The 13384-nt window shown below is 44.6% G+C and overlaps 1 protein-coding gene across 1 annotated transcript in view; it reads left to right on the top strand.

The window, feature by feature from the left end:
* Cacna2d3 (calcium voltage-gated channel auxiliary subunit alpha2delta 3) overlaps nucleotides 1–13384 on the top strand; it is an 812900-nt gene that overhangs the window by 528201 nt on the left and 271315 nt on the right. Inside the window, 1 exon segment of the mRNA XM_040747790.1 lies at nucleotides 4055–4133. Within this exon segment, the coding sequence (XP_040603724.1) occupies nucleotides 4055–4133 (79 nt within the window).

The raw sequence follows: 13384 nt of genomic DNA, 5'->3' as shown, positions 1-13384 counted from the left end.
GGCAGTCGACAGACACGGCTTCCTGGAAACGACTCTAGCATTTCCTTCATTCCCAAGCCCACGTCCCTTCACTCTGGCCTCATGTTCCTGGTAGATTCCTTCCGTGTTGCATAGCAGGGACTCAGGAGACTGATAAGTTGTCCCTATCATTTGTCGCTATGGGTGGTGGCAGTTTCCTTCCTGGTATGCCATGGACTTATTGGAATCCTATTGCAACTACTTCCCTTCCCCTCTTTCAAAGATAAGGGTTTTGGATTCATTAATTAGAGGGAATGGGATCATCTGTGTTTCCCGTTTCAGCCCCTGGAATTGCAGGATTACAGGCCTGCAGGATTACAGACTCTGACAGGCTTCATCTGCATATGCCAAATAAAAACTTTTATTTTTGAAAAAGAGCGGATTGAAATAGTTTTCCTTTGGGTGAAAGGAAGAGACTTTGAAAGACTTCATTCAAACACTTTATTAAGCTCAGTTGGGTTTGTAGGAAACATTTAAACGATAGATCAAAATTAACTAGTGTGGCGACTCAGGCACTCTCGTGCTCTGTGTTTGAGCTGTGACAATGAGAGGCGCCTTTTGTGCCTGTGGCTGGGGAGCGCAGAGACCTGGCTTCTAGGAATGACAGAGTGGATCCTGATGGGCTAGCCTGGCCTGTATCAAAGCTCCTGTTCATGACCGTCTATGCTGTCCGCTTGGTCTCAGCATTGCCCCGGATCTGACTCTGCTAGAGTTCCTTGCTACATCATGAAAACAGCTGAGCTCACAGCAAGCCCGTGAAAGTTGGTTTGGTGGCACTTCCTAAGAAATGTAGCCCGCTAGGCTACAGGATCTGTCAGTGAGGAAGCGAAGGGTGTCTGACCGTGTCTGATAGAGCTTTGGCACTCCGTCAAATGAACGGTAGAGGAAAGTAGCCATCAGTTCAACATATTAACATTTTCTATGTGACTTTCACTCCAATTTTATCCTTATTACGCTCACCCAGAACTTTTAAAGTCATTACAGTTTCATTACTATCTTCTCATTTAAAATGTGCTTTAATTGTTAAAGCAACTTATTTTTAACTCACTTGGTCATTCTGATGGTGTAAAGTTTCTGAAGTAAAAAATTGAGAGTCTCCTTTAGAAAAACAAAATCTCATTGTATGAGAATAGTCAATCAGGTCTTGGGAAACACTAAGGATTTCATTTTTGGCCGTGATGTAATGAAGGTGAGCTTGCTTGTACTCTTTGTGCTGTGTGTTCGCAAATCATGCACTCTGCAGTGCTCCCTGCAGTGCTCCTCCACTGCCTGTCAGCTACAGTGACTGTTGGTCTCCATGGGCATCTCACCTACAATCTTGACTATAAGATAAATGCCTAGAGGTAGAATTACCGGGCCAAGAGAATTACAAATACAAAATGTTCTTGATATTTTTAAATTGCTCTCCAAAATGTTTTATACTTTGAAGTAAAATGCCTTTCCTTTTATGCTCAGTTGAAAGGCATTATTGTGAGCAACTGCAGGGCATAAACCCAATATCATCTGATTATGTTTATTTTCTAGGCAGTGATGTAGCAAGTCATGTCCATGCTGCTTCTACTCAGATAAGGGGTCGGCCCACTGAGAGCCAAACATTGTACATAAATGGAAATACTGAACGTGATTCTGATTTTCTTTCATAAGCAATACAATAAAACAGAAAGCAACAGAACAAATAGAAATCCTGTAAATCTCTCAGCAGAGTCCCTGACCCATGGATGGTGCTGACTGTGGAGGCCTTGCTGGTGGCAATGGTGGGACTCACAATGCTGGCTTTCATTACTCAGTGCCTGTTAGCACAATTCTTCAGCAATCATGACTGATCTGAAGCTTGGCGCAACCCTACTGGCTTTCCAAGTAGGGTTGCCATATTTTAAATCGGGAACCGTACAAGGTTGCCAGCGACCCAAACACTTTTCTGAGTTTTAACCATAGTTCCAAGACAGAACAGTCTCTGCTCAGCCTCTTCATCTGGACAGCAAAAAGGCTGGCACCCATGGCTACCTTTGCAGCTTTCCCCAGGGGTCTGGACCCCAAAGATGAATGAGTGTCTTCACAGCCTAAGAACCATCTCATACTCTTCTTTGCCAGCCAGGTTTTTTTGGTTTTTGTTTTTGTTTTTAATCAGTCTACAGTACTATGGATTTGTGAAGATCCTGAGCCCTATTTCAGAAGACTGGACTCTGGTCCTGGTCCTGTGGGGGCTGGCTCTTGTGAGCTTACAGCTACTTGGGATATTGTGTATTGTCAGCCCCGACAGCTCAGGGGAGTGAGCAGAGATCTTATGAGAGCAGCCCAGGGGAGTCATTGTACTTAACTGGGCCTTAGTTTCACCTAAATCAGAGAGAAGCCAGTCAAGCATACACAGTGACCAGGGAGGGAAAATGAGAGGCAAGAGCAGCTTGTCAGCCAGGCAGAGTGGGGCAGGGCGGGACAGGGCGGGACGGGGCGGGACGGGGCGGGGCGGGGCGGGGCGGGGCAGGGCAGCGCTAACCATGCTTTGTATGTAGGTTTTTGCTTTTATTCCTCCTCCCAGGTGATTAAAATCCCTTAAATTCCTTCCTTCTTCCTTCCTTCCTTCCTTTCTTTCTTTCTTTCTTTCTTTCTTCCTTTCTTTCTTTCTTTTTCTCCCCCCCACCTCTCTCTTTTGTCTCATATCTCCCTGAAAGAGCTTCAGGGAGAAGTGAAGTCAGTGCTAACTCACCCTCCCAGGAAGACCTTGTGCAGGAACTGCGAGGCCTGGGAAGGGTCTGTCAAAAAACACAGACTGCAGCTTTGTTGCTATAATATACATTTAAAGTCCCCTTTCAGTTAGAAGCAGACCATGACCAAAAACTAGCCTTCGTGTTACCCTGCGCTGATCAGAAGAGGTTGACGCTGAAACCTCCATTTTCCTGGCTGTGAGCCTTCGTAAGTTTCCATTCATTCGGGCACTGGATAATAGTATTCCAAGTTCTGTGTTCCAATGGCGCCACAGGCTTCCTCCCCGTAAAAGGGGACTCTCATGGAGGAGGTTAGTCTTCTAGACTGGACTGCGAACGTTAACTAGTTAACCACAACTCTAGGAAAGGCCTGGAAGGAGCACCAGGCTGCTCAGCTGAGCTAAGGGCACAATGGCTCATAAAGCCTTTGACGGCTCGTCTTCATGGTCTTCAGAGGAATGCACTCGGCCTCCTGAGAGAGACTGGCTTGGATTATGGAGCGTTGCCCCCCCCCCATCATTCTAAACTTGTGTTAAAGGGACTTAAGCCTTTTCTTCTTCATCTTTCTTCTATATAACCTTCCAGTACTTCTTGTGGCAGACAGTGCTTTGTTTCAAAGAATTCTGGCCTGGTCTGTGTGTGTGTGTGTGTGTGTGTGTGTGTGTGTGTGTGTGTGTGTGTGTGTGTGTGTGTGTAAGAGAGAGGGGGAAGGAGGGAGAGGGAAAGAAAGGGGGACCAATGCAAAATGTGATTGCTTTTAAAAAATGCAAGTTCTCTGCTCTTTGGGAACTAGCATCTCAGGGTAACTAGAGAGGGACTCCATAGGTCTCCTGGCCACAGGTGGGGCCTCTCATCACAGTTAATGACCTAAAACCCTACCAGCCCCTGTGGATAGTTAACGAGCTCTTGCAGCCTGTGCTTTCTTCCGGGGAGAGATGCTGAGGCTCTCACAGTGGAGTTCTTATTCTCGGGAGCAGCACAGTCTGGGTTTCCTGTGGGAATGAGGAAAACCGTTGTGGAATTGGTCTAGACCTGGATGATTCTCTTCCATTCGTGGAGCACGCACAGCCAACTCTCCCTCTTCTGGCTACTCTCCTCTGCCCTGCCTCGCCTGCGGAGAAACAGCTGCCATTTATGCCATATGGCTACAGAGATCAAAGGCCCCCCTGAATATATTTCTAGCTGACTGTACTTCAGATGTCTGAAATATGCTCCTACAGATGGGGAGCCCGGAGCATGGAGGAGGTAAAGCACATGTGTGCTAGGCATGCATGCGGTCTGCCCAGGGTGGCTCCGGCTAAGCGCAGCTCACCGTGCGCCTTTCTTCCTTTCAGGTTCGAATCTTCACGTACCTCATTGGACGGGAGGCTGCCTTTGCCGACAATCTCAAGTGGATGGCCTGTGCCAACAAGGGTGAGTCTCCCGGACATGTTCCGCTCTGAGTTTTGGTCTCTGGTGTGTAGGGTTAGCAACACGTATGGGAATAGAGGGAGCCCCAAGAGAAGATGGCTATTTTTCTAATTGATAAATAGTAATAATATATATCCTTGGGGTCCAGTATGATGTGTCAAGACATGCATTATAATAAATAAGTTGGGGTGACAAGCATACCCATCTATGCCAGGATTTTTCTTTAGGCCACCAACCAGCTCCCAAATCATGACATGGAGACTTGCTAGTTTTGAATGCTCGGCCTAGCTTAGGCTCCTTTCTGGATAGCTCTTTTAACTTAAAATAACCTTTTCCTTTTTTTTTTAACCTGCCTTTGTCTCAAGGCTTATAACCTTTCTGACTTCTATATACTTACTTTCCTCTGCTTCTCTGTGTCTGGCTGGCAGCTTCCTGGCTTCGGGCCCCGGGCATCTCCCTTGCTCTGTCTTCTCTTGTTCTCTTTTAGCCTATATTTCTCCTGTTTACTCTCTCTGCCTGCCAGCCCCACCTTTCCTTTTTCTGCCTAGCTACTGGCTGTTCAGCTCTCTGTTAGACCAACCGGATGCCTTAGGCAGTCAAGGGGAACCAAATGCAACACATCTTTATATAATCAAGCACACTCCTTTCCTTGATAAATAAATGCAGCAGAAGCAAATGCAATACCTCATTGCTTAGTTAAAATAATATTCCAAAGCATATCCGTCCCCTTTTTTGTCTAAATAAAAAGAATGATGTTAACTTTAACGTAGTAGAGCTATATTCAAAAGGAACAGTTATCAAGTAAGAACTAAATTTACAATATCCATCCCATTTGTATTTGGCAAATTCAGATATAAATACTCCATTATTAATCCCATCTTGGCGAACCCAAAGTTTTGCACCTAATTTACCTTCTGACACAACTAAAGGAAACTGCAACTATTTAGTTTTCAACTCCATCAAAGACCCCAGAAGGATATAATATTATCTGAGTAAACAGGAAGTGCCTTGCAAGCCACTTTCAGACCTATAGAAAGGACAGACATCTGGCTGCCTGGACAGTCACTCACAGTTCCTCTGCAACATTGGGGCATCCATCTTTGTCCTACAGGCGTAGACTATCTGGCAGACTCTTCTATGAAGCAGGAATTTTGAAGGACTGTCCTACTTTCTCTTGACAAAGTTTGGCAGTCTTTTCCCTTTGTGTACTGACTGTCCAGTTTGCAGCGTACTGTCAGCAGTCAAGGCAGAAGTAGTTTCCTGCCCAAATGGCCAGCTTTTACCACAATAGAAGCAAACTCTGTAAGTAGTTTCTTTGATGCCCATCATATGTCTCATGCAAATTGGTGCTGCCAGGAGCAGATGGGTCTCATTGTCATGAAAAGGCTTAGGTTATTAAACATCTCAAATGCCACATTCTGTAGGTCCCTGAAGAGTCTAAAGACCATTTATCTAAATATATCTGTTTAATCTTCAAAACATACCTAACATAATTACAAGTTTGATTACTATACTACTAGCCTTCATTTCTTAATTATATATTGCATTGCTAAATGAGCTGCATAAGCATAATACCCCAAACAGGAGTAGAAACATACATACAGTGTAACAGAAAATAACTTTAAATTCATATTAATATACCAAAATCCATAACAACGTAAAATATTTGAGGTTAATAGTTGTCTTTTCACCTTATATTCCTATATCGATACTAAATGATGGCAAACACCCATAATCTACTGAATGACAAAAAGCCACCCACTCCACCTCTGGGAAATGTGGGCATTGTGTTTTCTAGACTGTTTTCTGTTGTCTGGGGATGATGACATCATTAGGGAACCTGAGATGACTGAGATAATGGTCAAATCCTGGGAAAACTAGTTATACCATTTGCTGCTCATTCTCTATACAATGGGAAAATGGAAGACTTGTCTGCCGTTCTGGCTAGAACAGTCTGAGACTGGACCATCTCCACCAGAAGCCTTGAAGCTGTTCTTGATGTAGAACTCTGGGGAAATTGCAACAGGGGAACTCTGAGAGACTCAATCACCAGGGCCACCTGTTTTCATTGGAGTCTGGTCTCCTTGCTCTCAACAAGCTTTCAAAGGTAACACACATATCTGCATTAACACGAGTATGGACTGTGCACAGTATGCAAGTCAGCCAAAGATGATTCCATTGTTTTATGTTTGAGTAGTTAAAATACACATCACCTGCTTTGTAGTTTTTTCTTAGTTTGTTTCTTTATATCTGTACTCAGGATTTTCATGGGAGGTCTTCCTGATCAAACCCAATCACTATTAACCTTGAACAAATCCACAGTCTTTCTTGTGGAAACAAAAGCATAGCCTCTTCCCCAAAGCAATACATTTTTTGACTTCCATTTTAAAGTTAAGGCATTCCTAAAGTATCCAGGCCATTTTAATTCAGCAGTCCCTCTGACAATCCAGTGTCTCTCAGCAGCTGTTGTTCGCTAATCAGCATTCAAAAAAATTAAAATTAGCACAACAACATACATGACCCAAAATCCCTGTGTATTTCCCATCTCTATAGGATTTATTCTTTTTTTCATTATTTTAAAGTATTTCCTCTTTTTCTGTGACTGACTATACCCATGTTCTTTTCTTCCTTTAGCCTACATACATTTGTAAACACATTGTAACCTGTTTAGAGGACTTTTTTTTTTCTGCCTAAACCTGCTCTATTGCATATCTCCAGCCTTTTCTGTCTGTGTGAGAAAAACATTAAACTCCTAAGCTACCACTGGGTCCTCTGCATGGTTTTGGCAGCTGGCTCCAACCCCTCTTCAGGTCTGTGAGAGCTGAGCCTTGAACAGCTCACAGGCCCAGTCCAGTTCCTCCAATTTAGCTGTATTTTATACCCCTTTAGCTTCTGCATGTGAGTTAGAACAGACAAGGAGGCTGCAATTCTAAGATAAAATCCATGTCTAAAATTCTAAGATAAAATCCATGTCTAAATTACCTCTGAGGAATGCATAACAGCTCTTCCCAAAACATGTTTCTATGTTTTGAGGTCCCAGTCCAGTGGCTGTGCCTCTTCTCTGTTTTTAGTAGCAGCTGAGTGATCGAGGGGGAGCAACTGTGCAGAGGCAGGTGCTGTGCTCCAAATATCTGCGCCTCCATCACCATTCCCAGTCTTCCAGCATGCCTCCAAAACAGGTTCTTGTATTCTGAAGGAATCCAACATGGGTTGGATTTGAGGCAAAGCTTGTAGGAGCAGGCCCGGGCATCCACGGTGTTCCTTTTGCTTCTGTGACCCCTGAAGCTCCATGTTCCAGATGGAGCAGAGATGGGACTCAGCAACCTTCCCACACTCAGATCCCTCAGTGAGTAGACAGACGGCTCTGGTTCACACAAGATTGTGTGCCAAGACTGTGGTGGAGCCTTTGGGATTTCTAGGTTGACGTTTTTCCATGACAAAACTTTGGCGACAGGACTAGTGAAATTAACTTTAATTCAGCATGGGAGTAGTAATAGTTCTTCCTTTGAATTTTTAACTGGGATATATATATATATATATATATATATATATGAGCATGATTTTCTGAGATATGAATATATTGTGAAATGGACAAATCAAGACAATTGATATGAATCCCTTTACCTGCCTGCAATGTACCTGTATTGAGATTAGTCTGGGTGATTTTCAAAAATGCAGACATTGTCATTAACTGTAGTCTATACACTGTTCAGTAGAGGTCCTGTGTTTATTCTTCCTATAGAACTTTAATTTTGTATCCTATTCTTCTGTTGGTTTTTATTAAACAGAAGGATTAGTGAAATGGAGAATGCTAGGTTCAGTAGTTCAAGACTAGTTCATAGGTACTTACTCATTTATGGATTTTTTTATTTATAAAGTCAATTTATTACCAATCCCAGCAGTGTATCAGAAACAATGCATGGGGCAAAGACCAGAAATGGAAGTAACAGCCCCTTCTAGTTTAGTCAGCACTTCTCTCATTTTTCTATATGGTCAAGAAAGATTTGGACTTTAAACCCAGTGTCTTGGATTTTAAATCCAACCCTCCACCATCTACTACTAGGATGGCTCTGAGCGTCATCACCTGCAGATGGCAAGGTAGGCGGTATAATATCCGCCCAATACAAAGGCCGTAGGCGGGAAGAGAGGTCGTTCGAGTCACACTAGTAGCTCCGTTCCTAGAACATGGGTGCTCACATTATTCCCTTCTGGCCAGTGGCCTGTAGATCCGGTTTCCTTCCCCTCTGAGACCACAGGCTCCACGAGAGCAGCCTGGACTCTGACTTCCTCTTGGCCGCCTGACAGAGCCCAGCCTCGAGTTTTACTCAAGAGCAGGTGCTCCCGGGTGGGCTTGTAGCATAAGTAAGTTAATTATTCATATCCATAAAAAAATGGGTGTCCTGTTCTACAGTAGTTGGTACTGATGGACTTAGGTGGTCTATCCTTTTACTGGCCTTGTAAGCTATGATTCATCAACACGGCGGTGTCTGGATTTTGGTGGAAGAGAGACATGATGAGAGTTTTACAGGTCTCAGCTGCAGTTTTGATGACTTAAGAAAAGCTTCATTTTGAGCAACCAAAGTTGTTTCTTTGCAATTAAAAAAAAAGAAGGAATGTTCTGGGGAAAGAAGGGAATGACTCAGAACCTCAAGCAGGAAGGAAGGTCAAGTCTCGGGAAAGGGCAGGGAAGACGTGCTTTTGCTTTCCTTTTCTTTTACATGTCTACATCATTTTCCCCCTCTGGAGATAGAGCTTCCCTGCTCTGTACATGTATGTAGTTTGAGATGGTCTTCCTGTACTGACCCATCCATTGCACAACATGTGTTATGCAGGAGACCACGGTAGGTCTGATGGCTTCTCCCCTGGACACTGACCAGCAAGTCTCAACTCTTAACTTGCAACCTCTCTTCCCAGAAAAGATCACATCACCCAACCTGGGTTGCCCCATCAGGCATGTGCAGAAGTAAGCCCACAGAGGGAAAATACAGGTCGGCAGGGGAAGGTCTTAGGGCAAGGCAGCAAAGCCTGCTCCCAGAGTGATTCCTCTTGGCTTTGCCTACCATCTGCTGCTTCTGTCTGGAATGGCCTTTTAAGCACATCTTCATTTCCTCACCTTCAAGAACGAAGGGCACCGTGAGAGACACTTGATGTTTCCTTGGATCTCTGGAGTAGCGAGTCGTAGAATTACTTTTTGTTGATAGGTTGGCTTGCCTCATGGAAGTGTCCATCATCCTGCTCATGCCAGGGTCACATGTTTGGCTTCATTTTGGGAGCAGGTGCAGTGGGATGGAGGAGGCATGGGATCAGGGAACTGAGTAAACCCCAGAGGCCCCTCCACACATCCTAGAACTTTGTGACATTTGAACAGAGAGCAAGTTAAGCTTCCTAGTTCCCTCCTTTCTGTGGTCGTGGCAAAAATTCCTTTCTTTTGTTTTTATTGTTTAAAGACATTTTATTTTCATCCTTGCCACAACAGATTGCAATTTTCCCCATCAGTTAGTAGGCCCTTAGTCATGGGTGGCTGCTTTTACTGTCTGTGTCCAGCTGATGAAAATTCCTCAAATTGGAACCTTGTCTTAATCAACTAATACTGTATCATGACTTCAACTTATAGTTGTCACTTATAAGAATCTTTGAAATATTTTTGTGAGACTATTTAGTCAAGCCAGGACCTAGCTCTAGAATTTATTTAGCCTATAAAGTTTACAGGTTCAGAAAAATCCATAGAAGTAAGCATAGTTGTGAGTGGGATAGGCCTTGGGAGCCACTAAAAACCCCTTGTTCCTGCCTGAATCCTGTCTCCCCGCAAACAATGTCTCTCAATAGTTTCACCTTTGCGATTCAGCTTTCCTTCTGACGGGTTTGGTGAACAGAATGTCACTGTCTGCCTCTCTTCGAAGTCGCACTCACCATGACAGTGTTAGGTTCCGCTCATCTGAGCCCATGTAAACACTGGCTTCATGTTGCGTCAGTCATGAGGTTTTTATCCACGTAACTTCAGCAAGCAAGTATTCATCCATGGTCATTAATTAAATCTTTGTTTATGGTCTTGGGTTGTTACACGATGGAGGCAGCATAGCATTTTCATCTCAAGTGACATGGGGTCCGAATCCCCACCCACCCCAGTTACATGTTTTTCCCCTGACTCAACCACGTTCTTCAGTGAAACGAACTGTCAGCATTCGGGACTTGAGCAGAGCAGGGAAAGGCCCAAGTGAAGCCTGCTGACAGGTTGAACTGCCTGACCACAGAGTGACCCTGAAGGAGGGAAGAATAGCGAGGGCCATTATGCCACCCCTGGATCCCTGGTGTTCAAGGACCCACTGTCTAGGCAGAAAAGTCTTCTTAGAAGTCTGGTAGCCATGGAAACAGTCCATAGCCAGTAGGCCTCAGATGCTTTCCACTGGAAACACATGCTTGGGGAGGAGGGGGGTGGCATTTATGGGCTTTCGTTCTCTGCCTCCTTCACCAGGCTGGCAAAATCCAGGGAGGCTTGGAGCATAATGGTTTGTTTCATCTTATGCCTAAGTAGGGCCTGGGCTAAGGTCCTAATGAGGCAAAGCAGCTTGCCATTTTAAAGACATTAAGATAATCCCTACCACTGGAGACGGGCTTGGGCTGTTTAAATGCTGAATTCACACCATTGCACAAACACACCAACCGGGACAGCAGAAAGACAGTGGGCAAGTCCAGATGCCCCCCAAAGAGGCGATAACCTTCTCTAGTGTGCAGCGTGCCAGCATTTGAAGCGAACACTAGCTGATTCCCCTCCGTAAAGCAGAGTTAATGGAGTGTTTCCCAGCTGTGCAAACAAAGGCTTTGTTCAGCGCAGGAGCTCTCAACCTATCAGTCATCATGCGCTCCAAAGGAAACGCCTTGCGTGTCTCTCCCCGTTCTGTGTTTAGCTTATCCCCTTTTGAGGGTTAGAGGTTGTTCTCTCCTTGTTTGAAACAGAACTGGTAGCCTAAGCCCTCCTTGGAGGTCCGCGGTCCCCGGACTTTTCCAAGAAATAATTCTTAATCTCACTACCCCTTTTCCAGTTGCTACATAATCCCTTTTCCAGTTGCTACATAATCCCTTTTCCAGTTGCTACATAATCCCTTTTCCAGTTGTTACATAATCCCAAAGGTGCTTCGCGTTTCTGAAGCCATCAGAATGGTTGTGGGTGTGAGTAGGGGAAAAGGGGCTTTCGGTATAGGCAGTGGAAAAAGAGCAGCTAGGCAGGTAGCTGCACATGGTAATTCCTGTAAGCGCCCAAGGATGTGAGGACTTGCATGAGATGGGGACAAAGACCACCGGTGTTACTGTCCTTAGTAGCAGTTAAGGACAGCCGGCTGCTCTCTGCATCAGGTAGGGCACACCACATACACACGGCACTCTGTACACCCTCACAGAGCCACTAGGAGGTGTATGTTATAATTGTCTTTATTTATAAAGAGAAGACCCCTACACATGGGCTCTCTGGTTTTCAGCCTATCATACTTATGAGGTTGGAGTATCTTTGGAAATACATAAGAGGAACTAGACCCAGGTTGCATGACTTCCAGGAGAGACACAAAGAAAAGTCTTTTCAACTGAATTAGGGAGATATTACTGACCAAAGAAATTATTCTACCCTCGTCCATTTAATGACTCCAAAAGCTTATTACTTAAAGGGCCATTTTGTACAGAGATTTGCATCATTGAAAACTACACCCCACTCCTAGATCCCAACACACACACACACACACACACACACACACATACACACACACACACACACACACACACACCCCATGGGCTGTGTGAAAAACTTCCCCACTATATTCCTAACCTACAGTCAACCTTCCACTCCCTGTATATTCGAGCACTCCCCAGGACCACATACATGTTGGGGGACAAGAAGGAGCCATGACTAGCATCCCGATGAGGGTCTGATAGCCCTCCCCACTCCTTCAAGAAGGGAATGCTAACAGACTTATCACTGTAGCCATTGTTCTGGTTATGGCTCTATTGTTCTTCTTATGTCCTGCCCGCAGCTGAGAGCCCAGGTCTTGTGTAGGTCACCACAGCAACTCTGCTTCACGATGGTAATGATTTTGCCACACATAGGGAAAAGGCTCCACCACAAGAAGGTGCCGCAGGAAACGGCAGAACCAGAACCTGGCCATGTGAAGTAGCCAGCAGGGTATGCTCACATAGGCACACTGTAGGGGCTCTGGCATCTGCTGTCACTGTAAAGTGCAATTATGTGATTCTTTGTCTGCGGCAAGGGAGCTCAGAGCAAAAGAGCTTTGAAAACATGCTGAAGCCAGGGTAAAATCGCAGGAATACAAAGTATTGGGCTGCATATGGTTTATCACACGGAGCCATTGTAACCCAGAGTTCACCGAAGGAATGCTACGAGGGAACAAGGCAAATAAATTGCTGTTATATAGAAAAATGAGCAGACCATTTGTAATAGGTGGCTAATTTCAGCATTAATTACTCAGTAATTACTGGATGACTGCTGATTCTGTTTTCTTACATGATATATGAAGTTCAAAAAGGCACATTAAAGACAAGAATAAACACTCAAGAGCTAGAGTTCACTAGGAAGGAAAAAGAAGGGGCAGTCAGGAAGGTAGCCAGCTCAGAGAATACAGAAGGGAGCTAAGGGAAGTGTGCGTCTATGGTTTCAGCCACCAACGATCTCAACCCTTAGCAACTTCCTACTATTCATCATTTGCTAACTATACCATACATTTGTTAGCTACAACTTGTAGGAAAACATTTAAAAGCAAGAAAAGACTCTTTCAGAAAGGTTTCAGGTTCTAATGGACTGGGACCAAATGTCCATGCTTTGCAGCATGAATACACACACACACACACGCACACACACACACACACATTATATGATACATACATACATACATAAAATTTAAGCTTCTCTTACCTTTTATAGACTTGTACCTCTGCTTATCTTATGGAAATATATGTTGGAGCCCTGCCTTGGGATGGTATGGTGGTATTAATTATTGCCAGGAAGATTGTGTGTTTGCTTATGTTTATCCCCGGAACCTTTTCTAGTTATAACACAATTGACTCACTAGAGGCACCCTGGGGGAAGAGTTATGAAGAGCCCTTGGCCCTTTTCTATCTTGGTAAGAGAGAGCGCCTTCTTGGTTGAGAATAAAGGCCTTCGAGTCCAATCCACCTGGATTCGAGTTGGCCTGGGCCAAGCTCTTGCCCTTCTCTTTGCCCCTTCTGTAACGAGTGCCTGAGGCGGGCTGCCA

This window comes from Mesocricetus auratus, unplaced genomic scaffold (assembly GCF_017639785.1).
Source record: "Mesocricetus auratus isolate SY011 unplaced genomic scaffold, BCM_Maur_2.0 Super-Scaffold_100006, whole genome shotgun sequence".
NCBI classification, from domain to species: Eukaryota; Metazoa; Chordata; class Mammalia; order Rodentia; family Cricetidae; genus Mesocricetus; species Mesocricetus auratus.
The sequence above is the reverse complement of the archived record's forward strand: the minus strand, read 5'-3'. Positions and strand labels throughout refer to the sequence as shown.